The 22,324-nt window shown below is 42.9% G+C and overlaps 1 protein-coding gene across 2 annotated transcripts in view; it reads left to right on the top strand.

Annotated features, from left to right (window-relative positions):
- The window catches only part of UBR2 (ubiquitin protein ligase E3 component n-recognin 2), a 77,233-nt gene that overhangs the window by 2,579 nt on the left and 52,330 nt on the right, over positions 1–22,324 (top strand). For both annotated transcript variants that reach the window (XM_080916802.1, XM_080916801.1), the window contains exons 2-6: positions 7,646–7,905; positions 15,343–15,421; positions 17,119–17,232; positions 20,075–20,205; positions 21,891–22,029. In XM_080916802.1, coding sequence (XP_080772928.1) covers positions 7,646–7,905; positions 15,343–15,421; positions 17,119–17,232; positions 20,075–20,205; positions 21,891–22,029 — 723 coding nt within the window. The remainder of the gene's footprint in view (positions 1–7,645; positions 7,906–15,342; positions 15,422–17,118; positions 17,233–20,074; positions 20,206–21,890; positions 22,030–22,324) is intronic.

Raw genomic sequence — 22,324 nt, forward strand, 5'->3', positions numbered from 1 at the left:
CTATTTTATATATATATATATATATAAATATATATATATATATAAAATATATATATATATATATATATATGTGTGTGTGTGTTTATTTTATATATATATATATATATAAATATATATATATATATAAAATATATATATATATATATATATATGTGTGTGTGTGTTTGTGTGTGTGTGTGTATACATATATATTTTAAAAGTAAATTTTAGAAAAGATTTAATAAAAAATGCAACTATTGCAGAATTTAGACCTCTATAGTTGGTAATTTTCTAAGACCCAAGTAATCCCATTTTAACTTAATAAGTGCCGATGCCTTTGTGTCATTAGGCTTTCTGTGTATCCTAGGCTAGCCTTGAACTCATAATCCTCCTGCCTTAGCCTCCTATGTGCTGGATTTCCAGACATGTGACAACCAGACCTGACCTATGAGTAAGTACCAAGTCTTCGACACTTGATTGACACACTGTATTAGGCAAAAGAAAGACTTTGCTACCACATCCTTTTTGACTCTACTGTTGTAATTTGAGAGGGGACCAGGGAAGCCAGCTGCTGTCAGTCTTCACCTTGGTATAATTGATTCAAGTATGGTTGATTATTCTTGTATGTTCTCATAGGTGATTATCATTTAAGAAGTACATGTATTGTTTTCTCCCAAGCATAAAAAGAAATCCAAGCTGTGTTGGATGGTGCAAATCAGTAATCCCAGCACTCAGAAGGCTGAGGCAGCAGGGTCACTTGCAAGTTCCAATCCAGCCTGTGCTATATAGGGGATTCTTGTCTCAAGAGAAGGGGGAGAGGGAGAGAGGGAGGGAGGGAGGAGGGAGAAGAGAAAAGAAAGGAAGTTTGGAGCTGGGTAGATGGCTTGTTCAGGCACTGCAGTGTATAGCTGTGATACCAGGAGAACAGGAGACTTGGAGGATTGGGACTTGCTAGCAAGTTAGTCTGGCCGAGTTGATGAACTCCAGATTCTGTGAGCGACTTGTTTAAAATAAGGCATCAAGCAATTGAGGAAGACATCTGATGCTCCCTTCTCCTCGGGCATGTGTGCTCACATAGCAAATGAGAGACTGCAAAAATGTCTGTCATGAGCTTGAGTTTGTGTCTGTGAGTAGGTATGTGAGGGATGGATGGATGGGTGGATGTGGATCCACCTGCATGCCAGGCTCTCTTTGGAAATCATGGAACATCATGTGGAGAGTCCCATCTTCTGTGGACTCTGGGGATTAAACACAGGTTACCAGGCTTGACAGGCAAGCTCCTTTAACCAGTGGGCTCTTGCCAGCACTCATTAGAGATATTTTGTGTAGCATTTTGTGTGTGTTGCTTCTTTCTAGCTTCACATTGTGAACAGTCTTAGTGAAGAACAGCGCACAGTGTGTGGTTCAGGGATTGGGGAGCATTCCTAGAATTGGATGCTCATGAAGTTCCTGTTTATGTTTTCATCTCTCCTCAGATCTCCAAACTGTAAACAACTGCTAGTCTATTTTCCATCTCCATAGATTCATTTATTCTGAACCTCATATAAGTGGAATCATACAGTGTATTTTGTGATTACCTCCTTTCTTTTCACAGAGTTCATCAGTGTTGTAGGATATATCAACACTCAATTCCTTTTTATTGCCAAACAATAGCTCCATATGCAGATGGATATAGCACATCTTATCTGTTCACCAATGGAGAGATATTTGTGCTTAGTGCTGTTTGGATCTCTGGACTGTGCTACTGTGAATATTTGTGTAGAGATGTGTTCGTGCATGCTTTTTGATTTCTCTTGGCCGTGTCCCTAGGAGAGGAGCTGCTGGGTCATATGTTAATAACTCTTTTGAGGAACTGCCAGCCTGTCTTCCAAAGTGGCTGCCACATTTTATATTCTGTCAGCAGGGCAGGAGGGTTCGTGGTTTTCTGCATCCTCGCCAGCTCTTGTCTGCCTTTGATTGTTGCCATGAGAAATACTGTCTCATGATTGGCTTTACATTTCTTACTTGATTATGATGAACACTTGTCTTAGTGCCTATCTCTGAATATTTCTACCTATTAATGTAGCTTTCCTTCAGCTTTGTACTCCTGGTTACCAGTAGGGCTTGCTGTTTTCTAGCTAGCTAACTCGCATGTTGCATATAGCCTTGTTAGGAAGCAGATGTGCTTGAAGATGCAAATTTAATAGGCTGTAGAACACTTAGAAACAGTAATGCAGGAGCCCGACCTCTAGGGACTCTTTTGGTTTTGTGTTTATACTTTTATAATGCTCTCAATCCCAAGACTTTAACCTTCAATAAAAGGAAGGCGGGGAATGTCGTCCTAGCATGTTTACTCTGGCGGAATGAGGTGGCAGTTTCTTTCTTTCCTTGATGGGAACTCACAGGGTATTACATGCCTATTACTCTAGTCCACGTATCTGAAATAAGGACAAACAAAAGCACAGCCCAGGGGCTGGAGAGATGGCTCAGTTGTTAAGAGCACTGGCTGCTCTTCCAAGGGTACTGAGTTCAATTCCCAGCAACCACATGGTGGCTCACAACCATCTGTAATGAGATCTGATGCCCTCTTCTGGTGTGTCTGAAGACAGCTACAGTGTACTCACATATATAAGAATAAATAAACCTTAAAAAAAAAGCACAGCCCAGTTAGAAATCCCAGTAACGCCTCACGTGGACCCTCGGCTACAGGGAGCAGAACCGATAGAGAAAGCTGTTGATTTTGTAATTTTGAGAAATGTGTGAGCAATCACTGTGAGGAACATCCTAAAATTTTCTTGTTTTATATAGTGATGCTAAGCTTAATCAGATTACAGTGTGTGTAATAGAGTTCAAATACATTATGTGGCTTTATTTAATTTTTCACACAGCAGTAGTAAACTTTTCAATTTGTTTACTAATTTGGGCAATATTGGGTTCTGTACTCAGGGCTTATGTTCTGTTCTGACCTACATTACCAGCTCTGGTAGTTTACTTTCTAGAAAAGGGGAACATATGTCAGTCTTTTTAGCTAGGTTCTAAAATAATATAGCACATAATAAAATTATATTTAAAATTTGATACTTGTTTTACTAATGATATGTTTTGTGTAAGGATAATAGCCATAACTTTTCTTTCCTCTAATATTTGTTTTTAATTCTTAGTTCTGTATATGTTTGTGTGTTTATATATCTGTGTGTATGTTCATGCACGCTGGTGCCCTTAAGATGCCAAAAGAAGTCATCCAGCATCTGGATCTAGAGTTGTAGGTGGTTGTGAGCCACTCCGTGAGACTGGGGACTGCATTCGGGGTCTCTGCCACTGTCTCTTCACCACAGCTGCTTTTGTGACCTTTAGGATCAGATTTTCTGCATCTGTTGTTGGAGCCACAATTATTAATGCAACATAACTTCTTCAAAGAAACACTTTACAGTGCTGTAGACATGGGGTTTTAGGAGAGATCCAACATAAAATAAGGAAAACTAGTTTTTTTCTTCATTCTTTTAAATAGGATCTTATGTGGCACAGACTGACCTCCACTTCCTAAGTAGCTGAGGCTGACCTTGAACTTCTGATATTCCTGCCTCCACATACCAATTGCAGAAATTACAGGCTGTGCTCCCATCCCCCTACCCATTTCACCATTTTAAATGTAATCTTTTTTTAAAAATTCATGTTCTCATTCTCCTGTGCTTTCTGTCTTACCGCGGTGGGGCTTAGATGCAGGGCCTTGCTCGCTCTAGGCAAGTGCTCTACACCTGAGCTATAGCCCCTGTCCTTTCTGTTTTTGAAAATCTATTTATTCAAGACTTCCGACAAGGCTTGGTACCACATGTCTTTAATCACAGCACTCAGGTGGTGGAGGCAGGTGGATCTTTGTGAGTTTCTAATCTATATAAGGAGTTCCAGGCTAGCTAGGGCTATATAGTGAGACCCTATTATCACCCTCTAGGTTTTATTTTAAAAGGTGTGTGTGTGTGAATGGGTACACTTACATGAGCGTAGGTACCCACAATATCCAGAAAAGTGTTGGGTCATTTAGAGCTGTAGTTACAGGTGGGTGCTGGGAGCCAAACTATGTTCTTATGTAAGAACAGCACACACTTTTAACCTCTGACCTATCTCTCCAACCCTTAAACTTATTTGTGAGTGAGTGTGTATGTGTGTGTGTGTATCATTTTGTTTTGTTCTCCCACTGAAAAAATGCTTTTAAGTAAAACTTTTCATAGTGTTGTCAATTAAAATTGTATTCAGACATTTTACTTTTTCATTCATAAATAAAAGGGCATAGGCTAATTTGATAATCTTTATTCTTCGCTTACATTAACAATGGGTAAACAATTGGACATTTACCCTTGGATGTGACAGTAAAGGTGTCATTTAAAGCCCAATGAGTCAGATATGGTGGCTCATGCCTTTAATCTCAGCACTTGGGAGGCAGAGCAAGAGAATATTTGGGAGTTCAATGTTATGGTAAATATTAAAAAAAGAGATGACCAGTTACCGCTCTACGCTGCCGCCAGCTCTCTCTGACCCAGGCTCCCACACTAGTTCCAGGACTGTAGGGCCATATGGAACTAACAGTAATTTATCTCTGTGGCTCCACACTGGCCCCCAAGTACTCTCTGACCCAGGTGGTCCGAGAGCTGTTCCAGCGTGGCGCTTCACTACACTGCTCCCAGTCACTGTTCCCTTGGTGGGTTGTCACCACACCAAACCCATGTGTCCCAATTTTGTAAAGGGCTTGGTGCGTCCCGCCATTGCACCTTCTCTTGAACTCAGTTAAGTCACCACATGAAGGAAAACACCACACAATGAACTCTGATCCAATTGATCTGATATAATTTTCCCATTAGACAGCACAAAATCCTGTACAAACCCATCCCTTAAAAATATTCATAACAACCTCTATCTATGTGCAGAGAAGAATGTTCACATCTGCCTTCTTGTTGCTCCCAGCTCCTCCTCCTCGCTCCGACTTCTCCTCTTTCTAAGACTTTGTTCCCGCCCATCCTTCCTTCTCATCCAGTGACAGGCCTCATTTTATCTTGTACCTGCCTTCCTGCATAAAGACATCATCTTACACTTCAAGGCTATATAGTCTACACTGTAGTCTGTAGAGTTCCAGGACAACCAGGACTGTATAGACAGACTCTGTGTCAAGAAAGCAAAAAAAAAAAAAAAAAAAAAAAAAGAATCAAACAAACAAACTCCTCAGTGAGTAAGACTGCACTGTCCTTGTAACTATAGAACTTAAGGTAGTTGTGTGTGTGCATGCTTGCTCACAGGTGCTGTGTAACTATAGAACTTAAGGTAATTGTGTGTGTGTGCATGCTTGCTCACAGGTGCTGTGTAACTATAGAACTTAAGGTAGTTGTGTGTGTGCATGCTTGCTCACATGTGCTGTGTAAGTATAGAACTTAAGGTAGTTGTATGTGTGCATGCTTGCTCACATGTGCTATTCCTGCAAATACAAAATTTTGATCTAGAGCTACTCTTTAAAGGGGGAGAATCTTTAAGATCTTGGGATTGTCTCCTAAGAAATACTATTATTTAAAAAATACTTTAGACTCTTCCTCTTACATAAAGTAAGCATGAAAGCAGTTTTTGGAAAATGTACTTTTACCTAAGCAGTAAAAACTCATGGTACAGCTTTCTCTCAGTACCGTTCCTTATGAACCAAGTGTTTAGATTTTTAGCAAAACTTCTCTGGAACATGAAATTGACTAAAAAGTTAATATATACTACTCATGAAATATTTGTTTGCTTGTTTTTGTTTTTTGAGATAGAGTTTCTCTGTGTAATAGCCCTGGTTTTCCTGGAACTCCCTTTGTAGACCAGATTGACCTCAAACTCTCAAGAGATCCACCTGACTTTGCCTCCTGGGTGCTGGGATTAAAGCCATACTCCAGCCTACCTCATGAATATTTGAAATGTTATTTTTAGAAGGAAATATGGGGGTTGAAGTTTCTGTAGATAATAGTTACATGAAGGCCTTACATTTACTTTTTAATTTGTTTATCTTTTATGTGTATGGGCATTTTATCCAGATGTATGTCTGTGTACTGTGTGCACGTCTGGTGCCCTTAAAGTTTGGAAGAGGGTGTTACATCTCTTGGAACTGAAGTTACTGGTGGCTTAGGAGCCACCACGTGGCTACTGGGAACTGAGCCTGGGTCCTCTGCAAGAGCAGCAAGTGCTTTAACCCCTGAGACAACTCTTCAGCTCTTTACACAGACTTCCTCAGGTGCTAGGTTTCATCATAGTCACTTGAATTCTTGGTCTTCCCGCTGTTCTGGGATTACAGGCACACGGCACCATGCCTGGTTTGACTAGGAGTCTTTTATTTTCTTCTTGGCTTTTTGAGACAGGGCTTCTCTGTGTAGTCCTGGCTGTCCTGCAACTCACTCTGTAGACCAGGCTGGCCTCAAACTCAGAAATCTACCTGCATCTGTTTTCCAAGTTCTGGGACTAACAGTATGCACCACCACTGCCCTGCAAATAGGAGTTTTAGCAAGACTGATCATAACCTAAGTAAAGGCTGGGTTAGCAGTTCAGGTAACTGTGTTTTAGTAGAAGTGGGTCATTTTATCTCAGTATTGACGTTTATAAACTTTTTCTTGGCGTAGAGGCAACAAGACACAAAGATGTTTAAGAGAGCAATGAGCACGTGGGGTGGGGCCAAATGGGGGGGCAGGAGACTCACCTGACCCGCTGCAGGCCTGAGGCCTCCCACCCCCTCCTTTCTTTCTGTTCACAAGTACAGTGGGAATGTAAACAAATTCCCAGTCATTCACTGGTACTTACTGTTTTAAACCTGACAAAGGGGAAGGGAGTCAGGAAATGGATGGGAAGACACCTTGCAGGAGGCAAAGCAAGTGCACTTGGAGATGATGGGTAAGATGAGTGGATTTGGAGTGTTTGGGGATACCTGCCTGATGATGGAAACAAAGCAATTGGATGCTCAGTGAAGCAGAAGAGGATCTTCACAGATTGGGATGATGGTGGGAAGGTTTCCAGCTAAATTTTGGGCATTTTGACTTGGTACTTGTGAAATACCCAGGTATGTAAGAGTTGAAAGCAAAAGCTGAGACACAGAAAAGGGAAGTTTTTGTTTTGTTGTTTTCAATATGTATTTAGTGAGGAGAGCCAAGGGGAAAGGATTTATACAGAGAAGTTGGTCAGAGAAAGAAGCCATAGTCCATAGGCCAGGCTCTTGTGGGATAACACTCATGAGAGACTGCACACACATGCACACACACACATGAATACACACACCACTATTCATCTATCCCTGACCAAAAAATAATCTGTCACAGTTGGAATGATGCTTGAGTAAAGCATTAGACACCAACTGAACGTAGCAACTGAGGTCTGAGTGAGGAGAGTAGTGTGGGTGGGTGGTGTGATGGGGGCACATATCAAGGCAAAGAGACAACCCAGTGGAGTCTGTTTTCTCCTTCTACCTTCATGGGGATCCTGGGGTTGAAATCAAGTCATCTTGCAGGCACTTTTACCCATTGAGCCATCTTGCTGGCACAGATTAAATTTAATATAGAACAGTATAAACAAAATATGACTTTTATTATTAGTAGTATTAGTAGTTTCCTAACAAAAATAAAGTTGGATATAATTACTCAAGCCAATAGTCAGTTGATCTTATCTAAAACCTTGTTTTCTTTTTCTAAAGAAATGGCTGCAAGCAACTGACCTCACCAGAGAAGTATACCAGCACTTAGCCCACTGTGTGCCCAAAATCTACTGCCGGGGTCCCAACCCTTTCCCTCAGAAGGAAGACACACTGGCACAGCACATCTTGTTGGGACCAATGGAGTGGTACATCTGCGGTGAAGACCCTGCACTGGGATTTCCAAAGCTCGAGCAGGCAAACAAGCCTTCTCATCTCTGTGGCCGAGTGTTTAAAGTAGGGGAACCTACATACTCCTGCAGGTAAAATACTACAGTTCTGTAAAAGCTCACGTTTTTATTTCTAGATTGTAAAATCTATACATTTAAAAGTCCATAGTTTAATAAACTAATTTGGAAGCAAATATTCACAAAATGGTTACCCAGTTCAAGAAACAGCCTGTCACCAGCACAGGAGAAACTGACCGTCTCTGTGCTGGCTGCAGTTCCTTCGTGACCCTTCCTGATGCATGGTGCGCACTGTGGTTCTTTCTGATGAGGCCATTGTTCCAGAATTGACTGTGGAACCTTGTCATACGAGCACCTTTGTTGCTCTCCTGTCCCTTCATTATTAGCTTCTGTCCTCTCTGGCATGATGAGGTGCCCACAGCTTTCTGTATTTGCTGTGACCTATATGGAGAACCAGCCATTTCTCCAAGGAGTTTCTTCTTAATTAGGAATGATAGAAAGTAGGATATGTTGGCTGAATGGGCTTACTGATACAAAATGACCTTAAAAGGTTGATGAAATTGATCTGAGAGAGTAGACGGAGCCCTGACCCTTCCGACATTCTGAATATAACCTCTAACACTTTTGTTTGTCCAGAAATTCTTATGCATAATAGGTATCGTGTGCATATATACAGACAGACTATTTTAACCATAAGTATGCACACATATACACAAAAAGGAATATATGGGCTGGTGAGATGGCTCTGTAGGTGAAGGCTGCTAAGCCTCAGGACCAAAATTTGATGCCAGAGACCACTGTAGAAGGAGAGACATTCATTCATACTCCATGGCACTCAAAAGCCCATACATGTGTGCCATTGCACACAGACTGAATCACTGTAATGAAAATAAACACATAAGCCAGGTGTGGAGGTACATGCCTCTAATATCAGCATTCTGAGTCAAAGGCAGGTGGATTTCTGAAATTGAAGCCAGCCTGCTCTACATAGTGAGTTCCAGGACAGCCAGGGGTACATAGACCTTGTCTCAAAAGGAAGGATATATGTATGCAAATGTATAGTTTCTGTTTGACAAAAGCATCATCTTTTCATTCAGTTTATATGGCTAGATGATACTCCACTGTGTAGACATACTGTTGCTAGAGGTCCTGTTTAACTTGTAAAGGCATTTTCTTGTAAAATTCAAATTAAGCTAATTAAGCTGTCTGGGTTTCCATGTTAGTTTTCCCTTATTAGCGTGGTCGGAATGCCAATTCTGATTGTACTATACAGTGAAGCACTGTTAGAGTGAACTCTTAGTACTATAAAGACCCCTTTGTGTGTACTACTGATGCTGAGAGAATACATCCAGTTCAGCCTTGTGGTTTATGAATATGGAAGCTACACTTCAATGGGTCTCACAGTATCCTTTATACCCAAAAGATACAAGTCAGTCACACATTTGTATATTTTTAAAATCTAAAGTCTAAATATGACCCTCAGTTTTTAATTTGATTTTTTTCTATAATCTTGATACATTTGCAGATTACAAACTAGTTATGTTGAAAATGTCCTTTCAGTTGGGTTCATTTGGTACATGATCCTTGTACCTTTGGTCAGAGACAGAGATGAGGAATCTGACCCTGCCATGGCCTGCAGTACCGTTGGTCACCTGATTATGGTGCTGTCTCTACTGTGAGGTTACTTCCTCTGTGAGAAAGCCTTGGCTCCTTAGCTACCTTTGTCTCACACACTTTGAGTTCCCTTGTCCTTTAACATTTGTGCAGTTCTAGGATTGAATGTGAGACATGCGTGGCCGTTGATGCAGTGCTGACTGTTGTTTTGATCTGAGCTCTCTGTCCTCACCTCCCACAGTAGCAATCTTCCACATCATCAGCTCTTTTTTACAGCTCCTTTTATCATAGGGCTTCCTTAGTTTCTGACACAAGATGCCATGGTAGCATCTTGGATTTCTCCCAGTTTGCCTTGAAATCAACCATTTTCCGAAAAACTGGTTTTCTTAGTAGAGTTGGTGTTTAGAAATAGCACAGTGGTCAGGTAGCAAGTGTGCTCATTTCTGGGATGTCCCAAGCACCCTCTCATAGGGCTGCATTTTATCTCGGTTCAAGCACTGAAATAGATATCCAGGTCAGGCTCCAGTGATTTCCCTAGTTCTAAGCAACCCATCTGGGTTCTTTCTGAGTTTGTGTAGCTTCCTGCTCTGACAGGAGGAACTTGAGTCCATCATTTTTCTGTGCAGCCATGCTTGGCTCTTGCCACCCAGCTGTATGTGGTCACCCTCTTACCATGAGCAGGACACAGCCTTCTTGTGTCTGCTGGAAATCTGCCCTGACCGGAACTCTGAAGCCCCCAGTTCTCTGCTTGCTAGATTGTCTCTGTGTGCTGTTCTCTGTTGCACAGCAGTGTAGGAAGTCTGCAAAGCCCGCCTGACCCTTAATTAGGGGGTTGATGCCACATCATCTTCTGTCCTTAGGGGAGTTCTCAGAGGAGCAGCACCAGCAGAATGTGGACACATTATAAAAGAGCTTTTGCTAGGATGGCTGGCGTGCTTGTGTCTGGGGAGCCCCAAAGTGGCCGGCTCAGTCCATGAAGCTTCCTACCACTGCTACCAGTCTGGTCTGAGGACCTGGGTAATTCCCAGAGAATCCACTAATCTTTAGCCCACATCAAAGACCCAAGAAGCTGGAGTCCATTTGAGTGGAGGATGGAGGCTGCAGCAGGGATAGAGAGGCTCATTCAGCATGGAGCACTGGCTACACTAACTCAGTCAGGGAGCAGAGAGATGGATGCTCCTCTTCAGCTTCCTTCTCCCTTTGATTCAGCCAGGACCCCAGCCTGAGGGCTTGTTTTGCCCGAATTCAGGATGGGTCTTCCTGCTTCCTTTAAACCTCTCTGGAAACATCCCCATAGACGTGTCCAAAGATGCATGTCTCACACTGATGATGATGATGGCCAGGACATTTCCACCCCACACTCATCCTACCTCTCTGGCTCCTTGAGCACAGAGGGGAGCTGTGCTGTCTCCCCTGAACTCCAGTCTCAGCTGTGCTTAAGCATGGCCTGTAGCACTGGGCTGCCCTGCACTTGCCGTGGGCTCCCTTCCTTTGTCTCTGCGCTGTGCTGCCCATGGTTGAGCCTCTCTGTATTTCATCTCATCTCACTTGGTCTCAGTGGCCACCATGGTGGGAGAGCTGAGTGTATGTTACCCTACATACTTGCCAATCAGGCGGAATCACACTTAGTCCTGCCATAGCCTCTGAAATAATGCCCTTCAGGAACCCGAGGGACAGTGACTGAGTTACTTCCCTACAATCACAAAGCTTAAAGCTGGGCTGGAGAGATGGCTCAATGGTTAAGACCAGTGACTGCTCTTCCAGAGGTTCTGAGTTCAGTTCCCAGCAACCACATGGTGGCTCACAACCATCTGTAATGAGATCTGATGCCCTCTTCTGGTGTGTCTGAAGACAGCTATAGTGTACTCACATACATAAATAAAGCTTTAAAAAAATAAAGCTTAAAACTACATCCAATGTAAAGAAAAACTCAGATTCAGTTTCTGTTTCTTCTGTTATATTCTCATAACACAAATGACAAAATGTGTGCAGATCATCTGTCCCCATCCCTCTCTCTCTCTCTCTGTCTCTCTCTCTCTGTCTCTCTGTCTGTCTCTCTCTCTCTGTCTCTGTCTCTCTCTCACACATACACACACACACACACACACACCTCCCCACCCGAGTGCAGGCAGTTTTAAAGATAGGTTGAGACCTCAGTTCTATAGGATCACCCCCCCCCCATCTCAAACAGTTGTTACAGTTCTGACCCCCTTGTTTTCAGGAGGGATTGCTTAAGAGTCCTGTGGCTCTCCTTGATTAATTTGCCGCATGGAATTGTATTTCTTGAGCTACTATAAATCATGTCAAAGATAGAGCTGATGCGCAGGGCAGGATGTGAGAAACAGGGTGTGTCCCCCTCGGGGTGCTCAGCATTCTGTAAACTCTCCGTGCTGCAGCCCTTTTGGTTTTTATGGAATATGCTTGAAGCTCAAACAATCATGCAGGAACATGATTGGACAAGAGGGTAAGACCTAATGCTAATAATAGACTGAGTGGTAACCCAGTAGAGCCTGCCTATGTATCCTCAGCCTCTGCAGCATTTCTTGTAGTGGTGTGGAGTAGGGACTCTTCTGGAATCTCCAGTAGGATCCACTTAGCTACTCTCAAGTTTCTTTGTGGCTCTCTTCAGGACAGAAAGGCTGGGATGAGTGTACTTCCAGTTCTGGTAACCTGGCTTAGACGGGGAAAACAGGTTTGGTAGGAGGAAATCAGAAGGAGTTTGCTTTCTGAGGCCTGAGGCACCTCCGTGTTTTTCCAGCCACTAGGAAGGCACAATGTGTCATGTCACACCAGGCCTCTGACTGCAAAGCCCTTTTTCATTCTTCTTGCCTGTCTTTTATTCTCACTGTACCAGTGTGTTCAGAGCTTTTTCACTCATCTGTAATAAAATGTGTGGAAATGGACTGGGGTTTTTTTTGTTTTGTTTTGTTTTGTTTTGTTTTTCAGCTAAATGCAGCTAAATTCAAATGTGTAGACATGTACTTTGTTGTTAAAAATATATCATAGAGGCTAGAGAGAGGCTCGGCAGTTAAAAGCACTGTCTGCTCTTGCAGAGAACTTAAATTCCCTTCCCAGCATCCATGTTGGTCCACTTGAAACTACTTGTAACCCCAGTTTCAGGGAGACAAACTCACCTCTGTCCTATGCAGACTCGTGCACTCAAGGTGCACATACCCACATTTAGATACACAGAGATACATATAATCTAAGATACTAAAACTAAATATTAGAAAACATGTAATATGCTGGCAAGATGGCTCAGCAAGGGGGGCGTCTTTGTCATCAAGCCTTAACCTTGAGTCAAATCCTCAAGACCCACATGACGGAAGGAAAGGACCGACAGCTGCAAGTTATGTCTGACCTCCATGTGCACTGTGGTACATAGACATGCGCTCTCTCTCTCTCTCTCTCTCTCTCTCTCTCTCTCTCTCTCTCTCTCTCTCTCTCTCTTACACACACACACACACACACCAATAAATGAAATATATGAGTTGTTGGTTGTTTTTGAGTATTCTTGTTTTATTTTAATGGATTATTTTTCGTGACCACTGAGACTCAGAAGTGTGGCCTGCTGTTGGGAACTATTGTCCCTAGTAAAGGCTGGAGTTTCTCAGATAAAGAAAGCAAAACAAAGCCTCTATCCGGTTTCCTAGGTTCTTTGTCCTAGAGAAAGAATTATGGGGTAAGAATCCTAAAGTTAGGGATCTTGATAAATGTTACTTTAGAGACAAGGGAGGTTGCAGCCTCTTGAGAGAACTGTACTGCTGGGATTTGAGACAGCTTGTCTTATGGGCACACCAAATGGAGGAGAGGAAGAATGAGTTATGGTGAATTATTCTAAGACAGGGTTGTGATCTGCCCCTGTAGGGTTCACTCTTTCTTTCTTTACATGGGATTTCAGGTGTGTCATGCGCATGATGGGAACAGCTTGTTTGCAATGCTGAAGATTCAGATATCATTCTAGTGAACAGGATGGCAGTCACCACAGCTGGCCACACTAGTCCCAGCCCCTTTGGGGTGGTGCTGTGGTTTAGTGTTGCAGCAGCCACAGGATGACCTGCTGTAACATGGCTCTGAAGTTGCATCAGCAGCCGGCCTCCATGCAGTTTGACCCTTAGTGGAAAATCAAGTTGTCTGTAGTACAGCTCTCTTACCGCGAAGAACACACAAAGGTCACTGCGTAGACAGCACACATGGGCTGTGGGGCTAGAGTTGGTAACTCACTATGGACTTGTCCTGAACTCAGATCTCCTGTTATCCCAAATGGGGCTGCTCTGTGAGCTCCTGTTTCCCGGTTGCAGATGTGAAAAGTGTATCTAGTGCCCCAGGAGCAACAGACATTGTCAGACCCCAGTGCTACTATTGAGAGTACAGGGGACAGTACAAAGATGACATTTCTCTGCTCACTCTGTGCTTCTTTAATAGTGCTGTTAGCTGTGTTTCCATTTTTTTAAAAGATTTATTTATTATATATGAGTGCACTGTAACTGTCTTCAGACACACCACAAGAGGGCATTGCATCCTATTTCAAATGGTTGTGAGCCACCGTATGATTGCTGGGAATTGAACTCAGGAACTCTGGAAGAGCCTCGAGTGCTCTTAACTGCTAAGCCATCTCCAGCCCCAGGTTTCCAATTCTTGTTCAGTGGCATTTATTTGTCAACCAGCTATTCTTGAAAGCGTTCTTCAGATTAAGCATAGAAAATCCTGCCTTCAGGATTTTGCAGCCTCAAATATTCACTCTGTCTTATATTTGAGACATCTGTGTCTCATAGGAACATTTGCCACCCCATTCTTTGGGAATTTGTTTTTTTTTTTTTTTTTTTTTTGTTTGTTTTACTATAGACAAGCAAATCAGCAAACTGTCGGAACTGTCTTGAATTTATTTTGGGTGCTAAACACAATGGCCTTTACCCAATAGAGGTAAGACTGAGAGAAACCCATCCAAAAGGAAAAATCCAGAAGAGATAGATTTGAATCTAAGAACATCAAGGAGTCAAATAATGAAAACTTAACCTTTAATCCCAACATTTGGGAGGAAGAAGTGGTCAGATCTCTGTGGGTTCGAGGCCAGCCTGATCTACGTAGTGAGTTCCAGGGAAACCAAAGGTGTGCAGAGAGACCCTGTCTCAAAATAAAATATCATCAGCGCTTGGCACTTTAGCTCTGACTTAAGGTTTGCTTAGCTTCCTAGGTCAGGTGTTCTGGACCTATGGAGAAGTGGACCATTCTAGTCTTGAAACTAAACCTTTGAGCTGATTTCATTGAGTGAAGATCTAATGGATTTGGGGGAGTGGTGCCTGCTATTTTGGCACTGGTAGAAGGTACCTTGTTGTTGTTATATGTATTTAATAACTCTTATTGGTTCTTATTATGACCTGGCCAGTCCCCCAAAATCAGGTCAGAGCCTTATTGATTTAATTAGCTTTAGCACAATTACAGGGCCGTTACCCCTAAACTGTATGGTAGACTAGTGTTTCTTAGCTGCACTCACCAAGAGTCTCTCCTGGGCTATTTCTGCTCCACCAGTCTGTCCTCGGGATGTACTTCTCTCCCTCAGCCATGTGCTCATGGTCCATCCTGTCTGAGGAAGATCTGCTTTCTCTCCTCTTTCTTCTCCTCCCCATCTCCCAGCCTAGTAACCAAAGCCTCACCTACCTCAGTCACCCCAGTACCTAGCTGCCAGCCACCTTTATGTAACCAGTCAGAGAAGATTGGCAGGCAAACTTTACACATCATCTGGTGTACATGAGCCTGTGTTCATCTGGACTGCAGCCAGATGCTGGGGGCCAGGATTTAGCATTCGAATACATAGCAGCACCAGATTCTGATGCTGCGGGATAATGTATGAGTTTTTGACTCTCTGATTTATTCATTCTCTTTTTCTTAACTTCACAGAGACTGTGCAGTCGACCCCACCTGTGTTTTATGCATGGAGTGCTTCTTGGGTAGTATCCACAGAGACCATCGATACAGGGTCAGTACCATTCAAATGGCAGCCGCACACAGTATTGGCTTTTATACTAGTTTTGTCTCATTTTAAGATTTAATGGCTGTGTGGGCAAGCTGGCTGCAATGTCTGTCACCCTGTTGATTCCCAGCTTGGTTTAGCTGACCTGTGGCTAGGTGGCTGTCCCCTTCTCCCTCACTGTTCTGCTTGGGTCCCCTCCTCAAGCTACATGCTCAGTTGAAAACCAAGACCTACCCAAATGCAAGTCCAGTCTTGAGAGCATGACAGGAGTTGAGTCCCTTGCTAGAACCTTCAAATTCGTTCTCATTTTAAAGCCGAGATATTTAACAGTGAAGGGGAGAGGATAGTTTTCATACTGTGGAATTTTAGATTTGTTTTCAGGAAAGTAGATGGGCCTGGGCTGGCAAAGCCCTGAGTTTTCCCCAAGGGGGGAGCAGAGATGTCAGCATAGAAAAGAGTTATAAGCCTATGCTGCTTGGAACTCGAAGATTGAAGAAAGATAACTCAGAAATCAGGCCTTCTGTGTTGACGTCCACCAGTTTGATCTGGTATTTTAAATGACTGTTAAAGAGGCATGTGTTGATGGGTCATTTAGGGCCACCTCTAGCAACTAAGACTCTGGATAGTTTTATTATGGGGAGATTATCCCCAGACTTGCCTTTCTTCCTCTACTGGGAATAGGAGGTGGTGCGTCAGGATTCAGAGGGTAAAGGACAGTTGCTAAGAGGAACCTTTTGCTCTCAGGGGAAGATAAAATGGTGGAAGGTACTCTAGTCCTGTTCTTAATTAGGGAGCCTCTGGGTCAGGGCCTTTCCACAGGTTTGTTCTCATTCACCCTGATCCAGAGGGGCCACATAGAAAATCAGTTGTCTCTATTCTCATGACCAAGGAGAGGCTCCCAGTCCCTTCTGCTCAGGCTGGTGTTTGGTAACAAAAGCACGTGTGCACAACCAAAGCAGCGTTGCTGTTTCCCACTGGGCCGCCTACCCATGTTTCTTGGCCCACATCTGCATCTCCCGGGAATAAGTGGAATGCGCAGACTGACCTTGATTATGCTGTGATACAGAGCACACAAACAATTACTTTGGCCAGAATAGAATAGAATTCATATGGTACATTTGAATTTTACCCATCCCTAAGGCTTCTTTGATTTTGTTGTTGGTGGGTTTTGGTGGTACTTTTTTTTTTAAAGCAGAATTTCTGGTGTGCCACCTATTAGCCTGTAGAGTCTAAGTAACTGGTTACTTAGCTTAAGAAAGTGTGACTAATTAATGAAGTCTCCAGGTGATAATGAAGTTTCAACAGTGAGTGCCTTTTACCAACACTTCCAAAGAACAGATTTTTAGGAGCTGTTAAAGGGAAAAAAACTGTTTCCCTGAACCTGCTGTGTTATGGTATCATTAGCACAGACTGCAGTGCTCCCAAGCAAAGCCTCAGGGAACCTCTGCAGTCTAATTAAGGAAGAAGTGTATGCAGACACAACCTCTGAAATGATCTGGACTTTGCCGCTGTACCAAAGTAGCTCTTTTTCATTTGAAATCGCTTACTTACTAAAAAACATCAATAAGTCCCCTTTTATTTGATATTTTTTTCCTCCAAAGCAAGGAAACACTTAGGCATTTTCTGTCCTCAGCACTTGACATTCTTATCATTCGATAATCCAGTGAGTTCTTACCAGATACTGTCTGCTTTTTTTCTCCAAGATGACCACATCAGGAGGTGGAGGCTTCTGTGACTGTGGTGACACTGAGGCGTGGAAAGAGGGTCCTTACTGCCAAAAACACAAACTTAGCAGTTCTGAAGTTGTGGAGGAGGAGGTAAGGACACCCCCAAAGTTGTCTTTAAGTGTGTACTGTGTTGATTAGGAGTGTGCGTGAGTGTGTATGTGTGTGCACTTGAAGGTCAGAACCATCTTCTTCTGTTGCTTCCCACCTTACTTTTTGAAGTAGGGTCTCTTGAACAGCTGATCGGTGAGCCCCAGGGTACCCTGTCTCCTCCCCAGTGAGGGCTTCTGTTCTGCAGAGAACCCTGCCTAATAGTGTTTTAAGCAGCTGTACTTACTGTTCCAGCTTTTATCTCGTGTGCTAGGGCTAACTTACATCCTCATGTCCGTGGAAGGCAGGCTCTCTAGACTAGCCAGCCTTCAGCTTCAGCAAGAGACTCAGCCTCAGAAAAAGTAGACAGTGATAGAAAAATACACCTGACATTATTAGCTCTGGCCTCTATACACATGTACATGTGTACAAGTACCTACCTACATACATAAACATACCACATACATATATGCATAAAAAAGAATAAAAGTAAAATAATTTGGGTAAAAGGGACAGAATTCTGTTTTGTCATGCCAAAGTGATGTGAAATCTAAATTTTATTATCCATAAATACTTTTGAATGCAGTCATACTTCATTGTTTTAAAGATATATGTGTATATATGTATATATCACCAGACTATCTCTGAACCGCCAGCTTCCAAGTAAGGACAAAGACTTATATTTGTTTACTTATGAAAGCTCGGACCTTATGTCTTAGGCTTTTCCCCAGCTAGCTTGCATAACTTAATTAACCCATTTATTCTAATCTACATTCATCCATGGGCATATTGCCCCTTCTTCAGTCCCAGCACCTATTTCTTCTTCCATATCTGACTGGCCACCCACCCCTGCACTTGCCCAGATGCCCCACCTTTCCTCTCCTGCCCTGCTACAGGACTCCAGCTCTTTACTGAACCAGTCAGAAGGTGATGAAGGTTGATGAAATACTGAGACAGGTGATGCTTCATAAAAGTAACAGTACCAAACTCCAGACAGTGCACAGCACTCTGCTGGTACAGAAGTCAGCCTTTACCCAGTACACAAGATTATCCCAACCACACACACATTTTATTTAGTGTGTGGATGTTTGCCTGTTTGTATGTCTTTGGACTATGTAGGTACAGTGTCCTCAGAGTCCAAAAGTGTCAAATCCCTATGGAACCAGAGTCACCGATGTTGTGAGCTACTATGGAGATGCTGGGAATCAAACCCAGGTCCTCTGGAAGAGCAACCAATGCTCTAACGCTGAGCACTGTGCCTCTGTTTGAATGTTTTGTCTGTAACCTCCATCTCATCATAGCAGCAGAGTTGTGGGAGCAGAGCCCCACATCTTGTAGCAACTTAAAGTGCTGATGAGGAGCAGAACCAGCAGGAGCAGATAGATTCCAATTACTGGAGTCTGGGCTTATGCAGGAGGAGCTGGCCTGTCCAGGTGGCCCTCTGCACGCTGAAGAGACTGAGAACCTCAGAAATTCCTGTTGGCACTCAAGCCCTAGGAGTTTCTGGAGACTCACTAACACTCAGTCACTTTGGGAAGCCAAAATTTTCAGAGCCTGGAGTTTGATGGCAGCAGCTGTAGCTGCACTTGCTTAGAAGTGAATTCAGACAGGCTTTCGTCTGGAACCTCTTTCCTGCTGCTCCTCATCAGAAGGTGCAGCTGACTTTAGGGAGGCTTGTCCTCCTCAGTAAACCTTTGTGTAAGAAAGACACAAAAAACCTAAGACCAGACCCAGACCTTTGTCTCCTAGAGAATACCAAATTCCCTCAACATGTCAATCAACATTGACCTTAGCAGAGCTAGATGGCTCAGCAGCTTGATAGAGCAGTACTTGCTGCTCCTCTAGCTGACCCAGGTTCAATTCCCAGCACTCACATAATGACTTACAACAATTTGTAACTCCTGTTTGAGGAATCTGACCAATTCTTCTGACCTCTTGAGAGTCCAGGCAAGCATGGGCTACACAAAACATACATACCAGTAAACTAAAAATAATTTTTAAAAGATTGTCCATTGCAAGCACTGTCTTGATAATGGAGAAATTGGTTGAACAGGCACTTGGGCTAATAGATATGTTGTGTTGAGCACACCTGGTTCCCCTTATTAAACCACAGTATCTCCCAGCACTGTGGCATTTAACAAAAGCCCATCAAAATTCCACATGGCCCCGTGGTGGAAGGAGTGAACAGGAAAGGTAGTAGGCGTCAGGGACCACAGTACACTGTGTGACACCTCCTTTGTTAATTTAAGAAAGATCTCCCAGGTCCTACATAGGAAAAGGCATGTTTTTTCCATGTAAATTTGATAGCTGATAGACTTTGCTTATTTTGTTTTGTGGGGGGGGTTGTATTGGTGTTTTTTTGTTTTGGTTAGTTGGTTGGGTTTTGGTGTGTGTGTATACATGTATACCACACGTTCATGTGTAGAAATCAGAGCACCTTGCAGGAAGATGTTGGTTCTCTTTGTCCACTGTGTAGGCCTCAGGGATCAGACTCAAATGGTTAGGCGTGACTGCAGACCTTTCCTCAATTCTGCCACTTAAAGCTTCCCATACAAAGCTGGAAAATGGTTTGATATTAGAATTTAGAGACGCCTGTGTGCCATTCCAGAATGTTTAATTATATTTACTGGGTATTTGAGTGTCTGGGTATTTTGACTTGGCTGATTTAAAATTGAGATCGTTGAAAGAAAACATTTTAGGAAGTTTAATTTTGTATTTTATGACACATACAGGATTAAATCTAGAAATTGAGAAACGAACCTATCAGCCTTCCGTGTCTGAGAGCTGAAGCTGGAAGGCAGAAGACGGTGTGCACTAATGGGTTGTATCTTCTGTTCTCCCTCAGGATCCTCTTGTGCATTTATCAAAAGATGTGATAGCAAGAACTTACAACATTTTTGCTATTATGTTTCGATACGCAGTAGATATGCTGACATGGGAAAAAGAAAGTGAATTGCCTGAAGACTTAGAGATGGCGTAAGTATCTCCACTCCTTATGTATATGAAACTTCTAAATTGTAACAGCTTTCATACAGACTACATCTTCTCCTTTAAAATTATTACATTTATTCATCCGTTTATTTGTATGTGGGGAGGAGGGAGTATTTACATTGGTATATGGATGGAGGTCATAGGAGAGCCTGCAGGAGGCAGTTCTAGCTACTAAGTAGGTCCTGGGTACCGAACTCAGGTTGTCACACAGACAGCAGCTGTGCTTACCTGCTTAGCCACCTTACTGTCCTAGTACTTTTTAAGAATATGGTTAGATTTTAGCAGAATTTTAAGTGTGGTATTACAGTTTTGCAGTTTGTATAATTAGTCAATGAAGGTTTTCCTACATTGATTGGTTTATAACAGTGTTAAACTATGTAGGATTAGCAAAATGGTTCAGTAGGTAAAGTCCTTGCCAGCAAACCTGACAGCTTGAATTTGATCCCTAAAAAGAACCCACATGAACCCTCACCTCTCCATCCTTTGTAACCAGGCTGGCCTCAAACTCAAGAGATGGACCTCTCTCTGCCTCCCAAGTGCTGGGATTAAAGGAGCTCCACCGTGCCCACTAATAAAACTGGAAAGGTGTTAGGGGATGAGCCCTTATATATATAAGTGAATTTAGGGGATTTATGAAATGCTTAAATGCAATTTTAGGCATTTTGCTTCTAATTTTAAATTTTATTCAACACTGTGCTATTTTCTTGTACATCTGCCATTTTTATTTAGACTATTGAGGTCATAATCTTGTGATCAGACAGTTGACTTCAGCCACAGCTGTGTTAGAAGGACTGGCTGCTTGTCCCTGGCTACATGCTCACCTCACACAGTCTTCTCTAAAAAGTCACTCCCTGCTTGTTAGTCCTGCTTGTTCATAGGGTGATTGTGGGCTGGAGAGGCTGGAGATTGGATGTTACAAGGTCATTAGATTAATTGGATGTCAGTCACCAGAGGTTGATGTCTCTGGTTTTTTTAGTGTGTTCTAGATAATTGGGATTGTGAGTAAAGTGTTGGATGGCTTTTTTGTTTGGTTTTTTTGTTTGTAACAGGCTTTCTCTGTGTAAACCTTACTGTCCTAGAACTCACTCTAGACCAGAGTAGCCTCAGACTTCGATATCCACCTGCCTCTGCCTTAGTCCCCTGAATCCTGGGATCTGAAGGTGTTTGCTATGACGACCCAGCAGGGTAGAGTGTTTTAATAATAGGACAAATTGTGCAGTGCTGGTTTGGAAATGCTGACAGTTATTGTGGTCTGGTCATGGGACTCAGTTGGTCTAAGTTGAACGCCTGAGAAACAGGTGTCTCTCTCTTTCTCCCTCTTGTGTGTGTTGTATGTGTCCTGGAATCCCCTCTGTAGGCCAGACTGGCCTCAAACTCACATCTGCCTGTCACACTGCTCCCCAAGTGCTGGGATTAAAGGCGTGTGCCACCAAGGCCAGCTTTTGGGTTGGTTTAGTTTGACTTTATTTTAATTTAATTGCCCAGGGCCACCACCACAGAGCACTGATGGGCTTCTCTGGTCATGGACTCATGTATTTTACTATCTGACTAGCTGCCTGCATCAGCCCCACCCCTTTGGCCAGCACTTAAGCTGGCTTCCTTCCCTCAGCTGCCTGTCTTGGTGACATGCCCACTTTTTACACCACATTAATGTCATCAATGCTTTCCAGAGAGAAGAGTGACACCTACTACTGCATGCTGTTTAATGATGAGGTTCACACCTACGAGCAGGTCATTTATACTCTTCAGAAAGCCGTTAACTGCACACAGAAGGAAGCCATTGGCTTTGCAACTACAGTGGATCGAGATGTAAGTAATGTATCGTAAGAAACTCAACATTTTTTGATATGGGGGTCTGACTGCATAGTCCTGGCTGACTAGAACTTGCTGTGTTGAACTCTACCTCTGAATGTCTAGGATTGAAGAAATTGAACTTCTCTTACAGACAAGCTCGTCTAGAAAAGGTAGCTGAAAGTAGGCTATCTTTTTTATCTTGTTTGGATATTGGCCCAAGTATATATTGCTAGAACTATAGAACTAGGCAGTTGCCAGGTAGAGCATTAGAAAGAATACATAGTTGCCCTAATTCTGCTCAGTGATTAAA

This window comes from Micromys minutus (assembly GCF_963924665.1).
Source record: "Micromys minutus genome assembly, chromosome: 5".
NCBI lineage: Eukaryota > Metazoa > Chordata > Mammalia > Rodentia > Muridae > Micromys > Micromys minutus.